Source organism: Perca flavescens, chromosome 13 (assembly GCF_004354835.1).
Source record: "Perca flavescens isolate YP-PL-M2 chromosome 13, PFLA_1.0, whole genome shotgun sequence".
Taxonomy (NCBI): domain Eukaryota; kingdom Metazoa; phylum Chordata; class Actinopteri; order Perciformes; family Percidae; genus Perca; species Perca flavescens.
In genome coordinates, this window is record NC_041343.1 from 23,849,474 (window position 1) to 23,866,411 (window position 16,938).

Sequence of the window (16,938 nt, forward strand, 5' to 3'; positions counted from 1 at the left end):
TTCAGGTAAACATGCTGAGCTTCAGAGCAGGCAGCTACACGTTGACTTCTATTTTAATCAACTTTGTTATTCCCTATTAGTAAATTCTGCTGCTAAAAACGCGTGCCAACAGACTCAAGTTGCAGTCGAGGCAGACATGCAAAGCAGCATTAATCATGTAGTTGTTTTGGTTGTTTTTCAGCCACACATCTCCAAAAGTAGGTCACATCTCCATCCCCCTCCCCCCAGCCACTGCTTGCCATTTAACCAGATCGTCTGCCTGAGCCCGCCATACGAAGAATGATATTTGCATCGGACTCCATGGGGGGAAATTGGCGTATTGCTCCTGCTTCCCAAGTCTCCTTCACTTTTTCTTGTCAGTGACCCAGTTTGTTAACCTTTGTTTATTATGGGAAGGTTTTCTGAGCATGTTCACTGTATCTCTCCCCGAAACATCTCACTTCATATTCATGATTTTACACACACATTAACACCTGCCAGCTGCAGAGTACAAGCACAGCCTCCACTGAGCAGATCCACTAGCTCCACCGAGTAGCTCCCACGGTTTGGGGGCTACATGGCTTGTTTAAGCCACTTGTTGTGTAAAAAGCTTGAATTTTTATATTTAAATAGAATGTGGGTGTTTTTTTCTGTTATGCCTTTCATAACTTCTCATAATTGTTGACTTTATATACTCTCTATCAGCAATGTTTTGCTTAACATTCATGCTGTTGTTAGATGATTAAGAACGAGCGAGGTGCCCGGTACATTTACTGTCTTTGACATGTGGCCATTTACTAGCTCCAGTGAAGCAGTTTGGAGGTTAAATGCCTTGCCAGAGGACATTTGGGAAGAAGAGCTTTTCCCTAACCAGACTCCAGTCCAAGAAGCCTCTGGCTCAAGATCCAGCTTACTTAACCTCTAAGCTGCTACCGCATTCTTGAATATTGATTTAAATTTGTGGACAAGCTGCACAGATGATCAACTCTGCCTTTATTTTTTTTTCTTCATGATTCCTCTTTCTCAGACTAATTTCTTTAAATACGTGATTGTGAACATGAAAGGAGGGCAGAGTTTTAGCTCGCTAGAGGCCAAAAATCACATCTGTTCAAACGGCGGATCGCAGTCAGTCAAATCCTTATTGAAGCGGGAACAAAGCCTAATTGCATGACCTTTTTTGAGTGAAGCCTTGGCAATCAGCCTGCCCTTGGCGTGGTGGGGAGCGCCGTGGCTCCACGCATCGTTCAGGCCAGGGGCTTGTGATGAGGAGCTGGCGTTCGGAGAAATCTCAAAAGGACTTGTTCACTGTCTCGTCTCACGCTAATGAGGGGCACAAATTGTAGGCTGAGTGGCTTTTCAGAGCTCGGCAGTACGAAGTTGGGCTAATAGCTACGGATGTGACATTTCAGATCTAAGACGGGAGAGGGGACCATAGAAAGAGCAAGAGGAAATCCTTTTCACATTCCTATCAAATCCTTTATGTGAAATAGAGAAGACAAGTGTCAAGTCGGTAAAGGCTGTTGATGCGAGGGATTCAGTTTAGCGAGAGATAATGTTTCTGCATAATAACGGTGACTCCCTTCACTGTTGCTTTTACGTCTCCTTTCCCTCTCATCCGTCTGCAGCTCAAGCAGCCGTGTAGCGAGCGCACTGAAAGGTTTCTTCGGTCCTGTGCTCTCTTTGCCCTGCATGAGGCCTGTTCTGCGGCGCCACACAAAGAATAAGCCGCCTTGTGAACTACGTCTGACTCCATAGATGATGAAAAACAGATACTTTTGAATTGCACCTCAGGGCTCAGCTGTGTAAATCACAGGTGGGTTGGCAAAGAGTTTGCATGAATGCAACCAATTATGTCATGAAAAGGTTGTGATGCAAATTGGATATTTTTGATATACTGTATGTGTAAACTAGATTTTGACATAATTCTGCATGTGTTTATCAAAGTTTGTAGTAAAATAAAATTCAAGTTATTTATTCAGCGCTTTTATTCAGAATTCTCCTCCCATACTTTTTAAGAACAGAAGTATTGTTTTGTTTTATTTTATGCTTTTGGAGATCTTTGATTTAAGTTTTGAGCAACCCTTTGGATATTTAGTGCTCATATCTTCTCATGCAAACTATGCAGTTCATTATTTTATTCAAATCTAATCTTTGCCTGAAATGCAAAGCATTTGTCCTGGAAAAGATACCCCAGCAGGTGTTTTGAACAGTTGTTTTCATGAGCTCGTAAGCTGTTGAAATGTTGAACCACTGTTGCAATGCATCAAGATCGAGAGTAGCATGTTATGAACAATGTCATGGATATTTACTGTAAGAACACCTGGGCTGTGTGCTAATCCAGTCTTGATTATACTTCTGGGCAGTTTCTTGGCTGATACGGGACAGTTTCTCAGTGCTCAATTTGTCTTCTAGATAGCCTATCTTACTGTGAAGGTACCTTTCTTCCTTTTCTGTCTTTACTTTTCCATTGCGGTTTTTTTCTCAGACCGCTTCGTCCACCGTTCAACCTAGTTTCCAGACTTTTAAAAAGAGTTGAGAGAGTGAAAAAAATGAGGTGAAATAGAAAATCCAGAATGAAAGGCTTCTCCTGGAACAACATCAGGAAAAGATGCAAGCCAGTTGAATTTCTTTCTTTTTGAGCAAGATGATGCATCACACAGGACAGGCTACATGTGCATTTGTAATGTATTATCCTTAGTTAAATTCTTATATAATTGGTTAAATTCACTATATTCTTTTGGTATTGCGGTACCAGATTCCTGTCTTGGTGCATGTTGGAGAGATTGTGTTCCTTGCTGAAATCACTGAGTCACTGCTCTCCTCTCTCTCATCAACCCCTTTCTCTCCTTCTCAGTCTTTTTCTCACTCTTAATCACCCACTCAACACACACGCACACACACACACACACACACACACACACACACACACACACACACACACACACACACACACACACACACACACACACACACACACACACACACACACACACACACACACACACACACACACACACACACTTCTCCCTGAGTCCTGTGGACCTTTTTAAGCAGCCAATCATTAGAGCCCGTCCCTGTGCTGTGATGTGGCTGCTAAAATTAGCCTCCTCTCTCTCTCTGAGTTGACATCTGCCATGACGCACTGTAAGAGCCAGGTAGCCATGATGCTCAGAGGAAGAAGAAAATACTCTTTATTCCTTTCTTTGCCTCTCTACTCTTCTCTACTCCTTTTTTCCTACCTTCTCACCTCCTCACATCCCCTTCCTTTCCTTTCTTTCCCTTCCCTTTCCTGTATTGTCTGCTTTCTTCCAATTGCTTCTTTCAATGCGTAGGATTGCTGTCATCTTTACCTTAGAGTTTTTTCTCTTATGTCTTTCTTTTACAGTCTTTTTCAGTCTGTCAAGTCAAATGTTACCCATTTGAGGCTCTGGTATGAGGTCTGACTCACTGTACGTTGCTGCTGGTTCTGCTTCTGTATTACTTTTTGACAGTGCAGAGTGAGTATTATAAACCTTATTCACCAGAATATGTCACCATGCCAGAGGGTGTACGTAGTAGGGCTGTAGCGATACACTAATCTCACGATACGATACACAATATTCAGCTCACGATACGATATATATCACGATATTCAGCCAACGATACGATTTGATCCGATTCGATATAATTCGATACACTTACATAATTTTCTGAAAGATTTAAAGGGGACCGAGTGATTTTGGTGACATCTTGTGAGTGTTCCATTTACTTGGATTTAATTAATTGAACTGAAAACATCAATTACACAATATATGTCTCTGACTGGACAGAGAGTCTACAGCAGGGATCATCAACTACAATTTTCAGAATTTTTCTAAGCACTCTGGCGGTCGGACTTTCAAATAAAATAAAATAAAATGAATTTATACCTAATACGCTTATTCTTTTTCACTTTCTTACTGAATTAATGCTTTTTTTTTTTTTACATGTATTAGTGTGAGCAAACTCCCAAAAAACATGGAAACTCCCTAATGATAACTGGCTCTTTAACTAGAAAAAGATCTCAGACTAGGAGGCAGTTCACTGAGGAGTGATGGTTAAAGTCTGTGATTATGGAAAAATTATTGTAGTATGCAGCATCCTGATTGGTGGAAAATGCTTGCAGAAAGAAAGGCTGTTGTCAGGTAAACATGTCACTGTCAAAGAGGCTGAAGCAAAAAGTTGAAGTTGAAGTGGAAAAGCCAAAAGCCCAGCTTTAATGATGAATGGACTGATAAGCAGGCTATGCACTCGTCATGTATGTCTCATTTGCAATGAAACGATGTTGTTGCAAAATAATACAACCAGCATCATCATCACTGAACATAACGATTGCCTCATTCACATGCATATTAAGTAGCTCCAGATTGTCCGCTCTAGCGGAGGGTTTGGTTTGTTCAGCCAGCAGCGAGGTTTACAAGAATTTGTCAAAATGTCCAGATTCCCGGCAACCTAAGATAAACAGTTAGACTAAAAACCGACAGCTTTTGTTTTAGCTTGATTGTAAAAATTTGCTATTTGCAGAGTAGAGCTGTGTTTGCATAAAACAGCGCGGTGAACGGAGCAGATTGAAATATCGCTTTCTACATGTTTATGCCGGTTTACACAGGTGAGTGCATTGATAAGTATTGACTTTCTACTCAAAGGTTTAATTGTAGCCTATTTACAGAAAAGAGACCAGCGTGAGTTTATCTGCCCCAGCGGCTGTTGGTAACTCTGTATCGTTCCCAGTCAGGTGCTGCGTGTTTTAACCTTTAACACACACACACACACACACACACACACACACACACACACACACACACACACACACACACACACATCTCTGCTCAGCTGTACTGTATGTGTGGAGCTCGGTCATTGCTGTAGAGAATCCCGGCATGTGAATAGAGATGTAAATACAGGGGGCTGGGTTTTTGCTCGAAATGCTTGAAATGATAAATAACAGAACGCATTTTTTCCTCTTTACATTTTGTGAATTCATGATTATTCTGGGGGCCAGACTAAAAGCTTTGGCGGCGGGCCGCCAGTTGATGTTGGCTGCTCTACAGCGACACTAGCGGCTGGCTGACCAAATCGTTCTTCCTGCAACGTGCACGGGGGTAAACACGGGGGATTAAAAATCAATACTTTCTTGGGGAATAAAATATTGATTTATATCGCAGAATCGATAAAATTGCTCAGCTTTAGTACGTAGTCCTTCACAGTTCAGTCAGTACAGTCATGGTTTTATCCTCTTGGCCTTTAATGTCCAAATCCTTACAGTATTTTCTGCATAGGAAATCAACTAGATTGTCTTAAAATGATTTATTTCCTGTTATCTAATTTCTTATACTGGTTATTAAAACATTGAATAGAAAGGAAGCTTTCTGTTTGGCTGAGTAAAATAAGCTTACAGTTTAGGTTTTCAAGGACAAAAAACATGCACACATGACAACATGCATTGTGGTTTTTTTTATTTACCTCTTGGAGTCACTTCAAGTATTTTTTATTCATTCACACCTTACTCATCTGTATATCTGTGTTTATATACTGTCTGTTTATATACGGTTGTTTATTTTGTATATACGGTTGTTTTATTACTGTTATTATTATAACTAATTCTATTATATTTTTCCATTTCCTATAGTTTGTGTATATTTCTTTTCTCCTATGTCTAATTAATGTGTATTTTTGTTATTCGGATGTGTGTAAATTTTTCTTTTGAGCTGCTGTAGCACAGGAATTTCCCCAGTGTGGGATTAATAAAATCTATCTTATCTTGTCTTATTTTATGTCCTTGCTGTCTCCAGATATTTTCACGAGTTTACCGGGCATCATTTCTGCATCGGACAGCTTTTCTCTGAAAATAAGGTGTTCTGTTGCAGGACAGCTAGTTTCCCTTATTCACAAAAAGCCATAAGCCAAGTTCTTTTCACTTTTTAGCCTGATTTCAGTTCTTTTGGTTGTCTTAGGTTAAGTTGTCTCAGGATGTATTTAGGGCTGAGATGTGTCTGTGTTTTTTAAAGCTCTGTTTACAGCGACACATCTTTTCATCACTGCTCTGACTGCTCATAGAAAACTCACATGCCGGAAAGCATGTTGCATTACTATGACAACCACAAACTGTGAGCTGTCATGTCATTAGCTGCCTATTCATCAGGGGTTGTAATATGGTTCATTTCTTCCATTTTGATATTTTTGAAAAGGTAATCTAAAAATGTTAATGTTATTGACCCCGGATTTATGGTTTCAGAACTTTCATCAGGAATTTTTAATCAGAAATGTCATAAATCGGGTTTCACCTTTCATTTCACTTGATCTCATTATTACATTTTAGTGTTATAATTGTTATATGTTATAATTATGCAGCTTTGGGTAAACACATTTTCTTGAGTTATTTATGATCTTTTGGCAATAAACACAAAACTATGGTATTCTAGCTCATGTTCAAATGATTTATGTCGCCTGTTTTAGTTAATAGTTGCTATGACTTGATCAAATCTTTTGAAAAACTGTGTTAGTTATGAAAAATGTCGCTACTTCATTGTGCATTCGGTATGATGAGTTGGACTCGTGCTGCCCTTATGGGTCCTTTGCACCTTATTGGGTGCTGATAACTATCGCACCACTATTGCACCCATAATCACAGTAGAGAAGGCCCTCCAGAGTTTAGCAGTCTAATAATAACAGCAGGATGAAAAGTGAACGACCGAGCAGCCTCTCTTTCCTCTTTCTATCAGTTCTCTCATCCCTTTGAAAGTCACACATGAACAATACTGATTGTTTTTTAAGATAACCAGTGAGTCTAACGGTAGTGTGTGATATCAACTGGCCTTTAAAAGCACTTAAAGCACTTTGTCACTGTGCTTCAAGAAAACTGGCTCAGCAACACCATAATAACAAGGCCGTGTGTGTGTGTGTGTGTGTGTGTGTGTGTGTGTGTGTGTGTGTGTGTGTGTGTGTGTGTGTGTGTGTGTGTGTGTGTGTGTGTGTGTGTGTGTGTGTGTGTGTGTGTGTGTGTGTGTGTGTGTGTGTGTGTGTGTGTGTGCGTGCGCGCGTGTGCATGTGTGCGTGCGTGGGGACGCTGGCCTTGGTGTGCACCTGGATCAGTGTGTGCACTGTATGTGTCAGTGTGTGTTGACCTGCACTTTCAAAGCGTTTTTTGTTTTGTTAAATGTATTTGTGTGTATGTCTCTGTTTGTGTGTGCGTTTCTTTCCCTGTATATGTGTGTTTAGTTGTGTCAATACTCCACATCTATGTGTGTTTGTGTCTGTTAACATGAATGTGTGTTTCTGCTTTGGTGTCAATGTGAACATCTATAAGTGTGTGTTTCCTGGTTTGAAATGTCAGATTTCATCATCTGTGGTTTCTGTTGTGTTCGGCTCATGTTGAAGCCGGCTGCTAATCTATCGCCGCTCTGCAGATGGTCAGAGATTAGACTCATTCCCAAAAATAAGACAGAGAGACAAGCGGCCTCATACAGCAGACAAACAAGCAGATTCAAAGCTTGCAGAAGCTATAGTTTACAGAAGCAGGTGAAGATTGTTTGTGGAAGAGTCCAGGTTTGAATAGCCTGTCCAGTTTGTTTGTCTTTATGGCTCACTAATGCTAACCTGACTCCGCCAGATGGATTGCTTTGCATTTGCTCGGCATATCCATCTGGGAACTTTTGGGAAGGGGCGAAAATACTGGTTAGCTGAACCATCTGTCTATCACCACCTATGTTGGTGATAGACGGGCCAAATCAACCAATCAGATCAAACTCTTGCTGAAACCAGTCAAGAGAAGAGCAAAAACATCTTTTCCTCAGAGAAAAGCCTCCAGTGCTGTTTTTTTGCTCTTCTTTCAATGAAGGAATACTTTCTAATTTGGAATGAAAAAAAAACTTGCACGATAGCTACGCTCATCTCATCCGTGGAAGCTACCATGTTGTTTAGACTGAACAGTCGCTTCTCGTTGTCACACCTAAACCCGCCTCAAAACCAACGCTGATTGATTTAATTGATTTGGTGACCCTCCCCTCAACAAAGAATAAAAAGACATGACCCTCCCCTAATTTCCTCCGGTGGTCCATTCCATAAATACCGAACGGTCCCTTAGTATTTGTGGCGGGATGAGTAGTAGTAGTACTTCTTGTGGCAGTAAAACACTATAAGTAGTAGCAGAAGTACCTCTACTAGTACAAGGAAAAGTGATAGAAATAGCAACAGTCAGTCTATGATAAAGTACTTGGAAAGCAATACTTGAGTAAAAGTACAAGTATCTCACCAGAAAATGACTTTGGTAGAAGTTAAAGTCTCCTTTTAGAATATTACTTGAGTAAAAGTCTTAAAGTATCTGATATATACTGTACTTAAGTATCAAAAGTAATCTTCTGATATTAAATGTGCTTAATTATTAGAAGTAAAAGTAAAAAAAAAAACTTTGATTATGAACTTTATGGCCAAAGGTGTGTAACGGTATCTTCATCACCACTGCGGTCGGGGTGGTCATCATCTGTTAACATGGCGGCAAAGTCTGCAACAGGTGCTCCCATGACACTATCAGTTATTATGCTTCCTCCTCTTCTTCTTTAGTTTTGGCCTATGTTTTTCTTTTTGCCGCTTGGCAACAAACAGGCATTAGGTCACCAACTGGAATGGAGGGTGCATTATCTTGGCAAATTAGGAGCAATGATTCGCCAAACCGGCTTTTTTCCACTGTAACAAATTACTTCTGATTTGATTTTGTAGTAACGAGTAACTAAGATGCTTAGGGGAAATGTAGTGGAGTAAAAGTTTACATTTTATTTAGGAAATGTAGTGGAGTAAAAGTTTCCGGAAATATAAATAACGAAGTAAAGTACAGATACGTGAAAATTCTACTAACTAACTACTGTTTTCTTGAAGCCATTTCCCCATGCATATGTGTCTAATAGACTGATATGACCAAAAATCTTTGAATTTGGTCCAGTATTGAGCGAGATCGCAATGATGGGCCGGCGCAAACCGAGCTTCAATGTAACCTAATGGGGCAATTGTAGAGCCTAATCCACCTCATCCACGTTGTCGAAATCATTTAAATATTGAGCAATTACAGTGAAAATCTTTTAGATAACAGGAGCCTATCATTTCTGTAGCCTACTCCGTAACAACAGATTACCTGAAGGCCTTTTTCTCGTCTCACATTTCATTCTCCACACCGCTGTCTTCGGACAAAAACTCACATCCTGAGATCCATAATGTTGTCAGACACTTTTAGTAACAATCGGAGCCTGTCAGTAGCAAAATAAAATCACTTTTATTGCACAAAAAGCAAGACTCTACAATTGCCCCATTAGGTTACATTGGTGGTTGGTTTGCGCCGGCCCGTCATTGCGATCTCATTCAATACTGGACCAAATTCAAAGATTTTTGGTCACATCAGTCTATTAGACACAAATGCATAGGGAAATGGGGCCCAGGTTCAAGGAAACGGTAGTTTCCGTTTAAGTACAGTAGTGAAGTATTTGTACTTTGTTACATTAAAACACTGGCAACAGTGTTGGGAACAGTATAAATCATGTTAAACTCTTAAATTTCCCTGTCCTCAAAGTCTCAGTAAGCATTTTATTGTTTTACTATAACATTACTACAACATTAGTAGTAGTGGCAGATTCTATTTATAGAGCTTGACAATATACATATTTGGAACCTGAGTAGGATCAGTATTATTTTTGATAGAAGTAAATAACTGTTTCTAATGGTTGTAACAGCAGCACTGTTAGTAGGAGCATTAGCAGTGGTTGTCATACATCTTATTAAAACTTATAGTAATACTATAGTCATAGTTTTATTATAGATAGTAGTAGAGGTCATAGACAGGAATTCTTGAACACATTGCTCTCCCATGAATGCACTGGGAGATAAAAACGCACATCAAAACCACACACAGTTGCAAAGGAAAACACACATGGGCATTCATACTTTGTTGTACATAAATACACACACACACACACACACACACACACACACACACACACACACACACACACACACACAGCCCCTGCTCATGTCATCAGTCCAGATCTAGATTGGACTTAATGAGAGCGCTGCATGCATACAGCCCATAACTCAACATAGCATACTGACCTACTGACTGACTGACTGACTGACCAGAGGAAAAAGTGTGTGTGCGTGTGTGCGTGTGTGTGTGTGTGTGTGCATTTCCCCTGCTCCCAAAGTAATGTTGAACTAGAATTTCTATGGTACTTTATCTGAGCAGCTGAATCTCATCTGTTCAGCTCAGTGAGAAGTCATCGATCACTCCGCACTGCGTGATTGCATGGCTTGTGATGCAAACCAAACTGATGACGGAACTTTTTTTTTTTTTACTTAAGTTATTGAAATGCAAATGAGTGTGATGTTTGCATCATGACAGCCTGTCACATTTTGGGAAATGAGGCAGCACAGGCTCTAGACAGATAATAAATGGGATTGTTGCTGAATCATGGTTTGGAGACAAAGTTAATAATTTGAGTTTTAGGATTCCCAAACTGAATGATCCAGCTTTTTCAGACATACAGAAACTGCACAGAAGAGAGCAGCAGGTGTTTCTGGTGTGCAGATCATTGTAGAACGAGAAAATTAAGAGAACCTCACTACAGCATTTGTTACAAATAATGAGGTGTTTTCATCTTGTTGCAGCAGAATAAAAAGGTGTAAATACCTGATGAGCAATGCACTAAAATTGCCACAAGCAGCTAAATGCAATGGATGATGGTGATGAAATATGATTTAATTGCACGCTAAAGGGGATTTTTATGTCTCATCTGTTGGAAATCTACTTTATTATTCCCCCCTTCTGCAGGAATTGATCATGATTTATCTCAAATTTGGAAAGCTGAGTGGAAATGGCAACATTCATGACAAGTTCCTCAGAACAAAGTTATTAAAGTTGATCGATGCGGAAAATCTTTCCAGCAAATAAATAAATTGTGTGATGAATGGAAAAAGCAATGTACTTTTTGAGTAATTGTTGACAGAGTTTTGATGGCTGCTCCAGGCTTATTGCACAACAGTCTCTGTCCACCAAAACCAGCCACAAAAGACATTTGTGCTGTCCCAAACATACATAAGTCTTCATTAGTTGCTCTGTTATAACACAGCATAATGCATTGCTTTGTTTTTGTCTTTGCATGAAATATAACTGACATTAACTGACTCTGTAGAAGACAAACAGGTGACTCAAATCGAATCAGCGCTTGAAGGACTCTTCATTTTTTGACTGTGAAAGCTGAGGGAAATGCACCTCATTTGTATTTCATATTTTGCGTATTTACCTGGAAACGGCGAATGCTCGTTTGCCCCTCTACTTGTCGGACGCTCCCCCTGTATACCTGAATGTCTCTTTTTACAATGCTCCTTTTCCATCTGTCTGCCTGTCATCCTTCGCTGAGGCTGGGTGACGCCCAACTGTCTGTCACAAAAAGAGTAAAAAGAGGACGAGAGAGAGAGAGAGAGAGAGAGAGAGAGAGAGAGAGAGAGAGAGAGAGAGAGAGAGAGAGAGAGAGAGAGAGAGAGAGAGACCAGGCAGAACATAAAACTGCAGGAGCTTGTAATAGTGTTTCCTACACATTAATTAGCTGCAGTCATTCCTGTACAAACACACAGCAATAAAACTGATATACGGAGATCCTCTCAGATCCTCTCCTCCTTTTCTCCTTTTGCCTTTGCTCACCTCTCTACTCATCCTGTTATCTCTATTACTATTTTACTTTTTTCTCCCTTTTCATCTTTTTTTCTTTACCTCGTCATCTCCTAATCTCTTCTCTTTTTTATCTCTTTCCTTCTCTTCCTTTTTTATACCCTCTCCTCACTTCGTATCACCTCTTTTTTTATCCCTTCTCCTTCTCTCCTCCCTTCTATTCTTGTTGTCTTTCCTTCTTCTTCTCCTTTTTAATATCTTCTCCTCATTTCTTCTCCTCTCCTCTTTTCCTTTCCCTTGGCCTCTCGTCTCCTTTTTTTCTTCTTGTCTCCCTTTTCTTCTCCTCTATTATCTTCTCTCCGCTTTTCTGCTCTTATCTTATCTTTTCTCTCCTATATTTCCCTCCCTTCTTCTCCCTAGTTGTCCTCTCTCCTTCTTTCTACTTCTCCCTTTTCCTCTCCTTTCTGCATTTTTTCTCTCTTTTTCTTTTCTCTCCTTTTTATTTTTTCCCGCTGTCATATTTTCCCCTGTCTCCCTCTCTTCTCCTCACTGGTGGGGGGCATGGAGAAAAAGCAAGAGAATGTATGTGGAAGGGGTGAAAGAGACAGAAAAAAAAAAAAAAAAAACAGACACACATATTCACACACATAAAAACCACACACAGTTGCAAAGGAAAACGCACATGGACAATCACACTGTTGTACATAAATAAATACACGCACAGTTAAACACACACACACACACACACACACACACACACACACACACACACACACACACACACACACACACACACAGAGCCCCTTATTCATTTGCATTATTTATTTGTGCTGGCTGGCAGTGGAGGAAGCCAAGCAGCAGAAGCAAGGATGCTGCTTTTTTCTCTCTTTCTGAAATGAATATCACTCTCCTTTCTCTCATTCTTGGTGATTTGTCTTCTCTCTCTCCTTTCTCCCGATCTTGTCTTCCCTCTTCACTTAGTTAAACATCATTCTCCTCTCCTCTCCTCTCCTTCGAGCAGTCTGGTTTGAAAGTTCAGCTCCTCTGAGAGTCAAGACAAATAAACAGCATATTACTGCTTGCCCTCTCTTAACACACTCTCTTTTATCTCTCTGATTCTGTCTCTTTTTCTCTATGTTGCAGAGCAGCTGTGTTTCTTTCCAACTCTTAAGCAAACAGAACGCAAACTTTAAAGTGTCACAAATAGTGCTGGATATCAACCCTGGTTGACAGGGTGACATTTGGGGTTTTTAATTTGTTACAAGTTGGCTCCAGAGTGAAATGTGTCAACAACTATTTGATGCATTGTTATGAAATGTGGTCCACACATTCATGTCCCCCTCAGGATGAAACAGCCATCATGCTGTGCCATCATTAAGTCACATTTTTTTGTTTGTCCAATACTTACATACTGAAATGAACTATGTTATGGAAAATCAATCGAGAAACTTTCTCTCTGTCTTGGTCAGTCTCTCTCTTGCGCTTTTATTTGTAGATTTTTCTTCATAATATTTTATTTACTTCTTTTCCTCTAACAGCTCATTTTAGTTCACTTCCCCTTCCAGCTCTCCCTCTTCTATTTCCCTGTCATGTTTGTCTTGAAAATCTCTTTTTGACACTTTTGCTATTTTGTGTCTCTTAACTCAAAATAAAGTAGGTAAAACATCCACATTTGGGGACTCAGTGAGAGAAGAAAGAGGAAGGGAGGGAGGGAGGGAGAGAAGATGGAGAGGTTAATGGAGGGACGGAGGAGGGAGCAAGGGAGTCGGATAGAGGAGAAGAGCTAATAAAGCAGGGATAAGGAGGCTTAGAAAGTAATGATAAAATGTAGAGTGAAGTCATTCGGTTGATTTGTGTGTGTGTGTGTGTGTGTGTGTGTGTGTGTGTGTGTGTGTGTGTGTGTGTCTCGTTTTTTTCAGTGTAGGTTTGTGTGTTTATGTGTGTGTGTTCTTGGCTGATGTCCTTGACTATATGACTGATAATATCATTGCTTCAGTTCTCTGTTGGAGCAGACAGAGTGTGTTTTTGTGTGTGTGTGCGCGTGCGTGTGCGTGCATGCATGTGTGTGTGAGACACGTCTGTTAGGTTTGTGTCTTCACATTATGTGTGAAAATGATTGTGTCTGCTTGAATACACACACTCCCTCAGGTCTTTAAAACACTGCATCACACACAAGTGCACCTTGTTTCTTTTAATACAATCCTCCTACATGCACATTCTTTTAATCATTTATGTTAGTTAGCGTTAACCTGTCAAGGTCTCCAGGTTAATATCACCAATTTGGTTAATGGTTACCGTGACCACAGCACTTGAGCTTATCAGTCCTTTCCTCTCTTCTTCCTCCTTCCTCTTCCTTCTCATCTCTATGCGTTCTTTGTCAGTAGGTTATTCTCTTTTGTCTTAAATGTCTCCTCACTTGCATCTTCCTTGCATCTTAGTACCTCCGATGAAAGACGTGAGGAAGAAATGTAATGACAAGATGTAAGTGAGGGAAATGAGACCATCTACTGAACAAGGAAATACTTTTGTACTGAAATGAGACTTTCTTCCCTCTCAGCATTAGCTAAAAGAGGGCAATGAGGACCGGAAGTAAAAATAAATAAATTTTTTGTTATGTTACTTATGTTACTTTGCACCCAAAAGTAACACCATAAATTTACAAAACGGTCAGAAAAACTGCAGCAGAAAACCACTCAAACATCCAGGGGGGGATTAAAAAGACTACAGAGGCAATGACTTAAGCAAGCCAATGATATGGATCAAGTCAACACTGCAAAATGAGGGATTAAGGCTTTGCTAGACAAATGCTACTCAACGTTGTTCCGCATCTGTTCTAAATATTTTTCACCTGCCAACGTTTAGTGTCAGGCAGCAGTTGAGGCAGAAATGCAAAACATGCATCATTTTGAGACCACAGTAGATCTATGTTTAAGCTGAACTATGGAATCATGCATGGGCATGACAGTTTTTTTTATTTTTTTTATTAATAATGACTTTATCATGAGCAGTCTGAGCCTTTAGACTATGCGGATATGTGAGGATCCTCTTCACCTCAATCTCACCTTCTAAAGACACTCAGATGTGGAATTTTGCCCTGTGCACACCCCTAAACGAGTGTATACATCTTCACTGTTTTTGACCATTTAACCAAACTTTTCTATCTTCCTCTCTTCTGTTTTTCTCTCTATGCAGGTATTTCGTACCGACTTCATCACGGCAATGAAGCTGCCGGACTCGGCCCAGCTCGGCCCGGACGACTTTTATGTGCTCTCGGACCCTTGGAGACAAGAGTGGGAGAAGGGAGTGCAGGTCCCTGCCAGCCTGGAGGGCATACCAGAACCCGTGGTCAGGTAGGACAGAAACCGCCATCAAGTAAACGAGGATAGCAAATAAAGTGTTGTGATCTGTTTTAATAGTGATTCACTACTAGCCAGCCTCTGGCAGCAGAGACATGATGTCACCATCTAAACACACTGGCAGAGTTCCCACGGTCACAAAGATCATGGAAGGGTTATGAGATTTTAACTTTTGTTTGCCATGACTAATACTGGTTTTGGAAAATTGCCAAATGGTCAAATAACTTCTGGAAACTTGTGAAATTTGAGATTCGAGTTGATGCAACTTCGAAAATGTAACTTTACATTCAATGTGACAAAATGAGTGTGCTAAAATACCAGAAGGAATAGGTTTTGCTGAGATTATCCAACAAATAATTTTTTTTTGATACACCGCTGTCTTCGAATCATCAGTCAACATTTTGTAAATGTTTAGAAAAGATTTGGCATTGATTTGATAATGTGTGGGAACACTTTACACAATTCAATTGCCTGTAATTACACCTATTGGCATTATATATTAGTGAATGGAATACATGCACCTACATGCAGAAATCTACAAGGATACAAACAGATCTTCGGCTTTCTACTCTCTAAGTGATTTGTACAGACACACACACACACACACACACACACACACACACAGAAAAACACACACAGAAACACAGAAGCAAGCTGGTAGGCAGATGTGTGCAGGCATGCACTTCGACCCACTTATATTCACTCATACTGTAGATTAGTCTGGGCACGCTCTTTCTCTCTCTCCCCCACTCTCTCTCGCCCCAGTAGGTTGTTGTGGCCCTCTAGTACTACTGCAGCTGCTTCACATACCCATGTGGTTTGTTTGGCGTTCTAGGAACTAATGAAAATGCTCAGACTGCCTGGTAATGCCTGTTAGATAGACATGTCATACTGGGTGGCCACACACACAAGGCGTGCATGCTCGCACGCACGTACACATGCGTGCACGCACGCACATACACAGACAATTATCTAGTCATGGGAAATTTGGTCAAATGTTCTGTATCCATGACATTTTTTTTTACCTGCTTGAAGAAAACCAGATGCGGAGGAAGCTCACTCTCAACAAAAAAAGACAAGTAAACGAAAAAGTAAAAACTTCTTTAACTAAAATGCCATAGCGAAGTGACATATTTGGTTGCATATTAAACAGTCAGCTGCTAAACACAACTTGTTGAAATTGATAATAAATACTGTGGTAAATGTTTTCCACCTCTTTAATTTGTTAGAGTGAAAGTTTAAGGCCTTTGTTCCACTATTTCATGCATTTTGTCGACCTTTTCCCCAATCCATTCTAGAGTCACTGTGTTGCAGCAAGTTAAAAATCCATTACATATGTTCATTCAGTCAGTCCATTTTAAATAAGATTTAAAAAAAATCTTATATTATATTTCAAGGGTCATAACAGCAGCAAAAAAACGGGGTTGGTTGGTGATTGAGTTGTAAAAACTGAAAACTGATTTGCCATGCTTAATAGCAACTCTAACTTGGCAATTGAAAAAGAAAAGAGACGCCTATCAGATCCAATAACATAAAGTAAACACTTCAAAATACAACAAACAAAACGTAAATCAAATCTAATGTTGCCAAATGAAATGGCATACGTAATGAGGAAACGAGAACCTGAAATGCGTCTTTGACTATCAAGTGAAAAGGCTTGCAAAAGCAGTTTTACTAAAGAGGAATCAAGTTTCCATAATAGAAAAACAAAAAATGTGCAGTTCAACAAATAAATGACTTCCTTAGAGTCTTAATGAGGGCAGAAGACAAAGGTTATAAATAATAGAGATAAAATACGAAAGAAATCTGGATCATCCTAATGATTCTCAGTTTTGAAAGGATAAATTTGTCGCCCTTAATGTTTACATTGTCTAATAGCGTAACATCTCAGCAGACACACATATGTGACACACGCACACACAAACAGTATGGAGCTAA

General features: G+C 40.0%; 1 protein-coding gene across 1 annotated transcript in view; it reads left to right on the forward strand.

The window, feature by feature from the left end:
- Window positions 1-16,938, forward strand: part of jade2 (jade family PHD finger 2) — a 177,826-nt gene that overhangs the window by 39,367 nt on the left and 121,521 nt on the right. Inside the window, exon 4 of the mRNA XM_028594952.1 lies at window positions 14,837-14,994. Within this exon, the coding sequence (XP_028450753.1) occupies window positions 14,837-14,994 (158 nt within the window). The remainder of the gene's footprint in view (window positions 1-14,836; window positions 14,995-16,938) is intronic.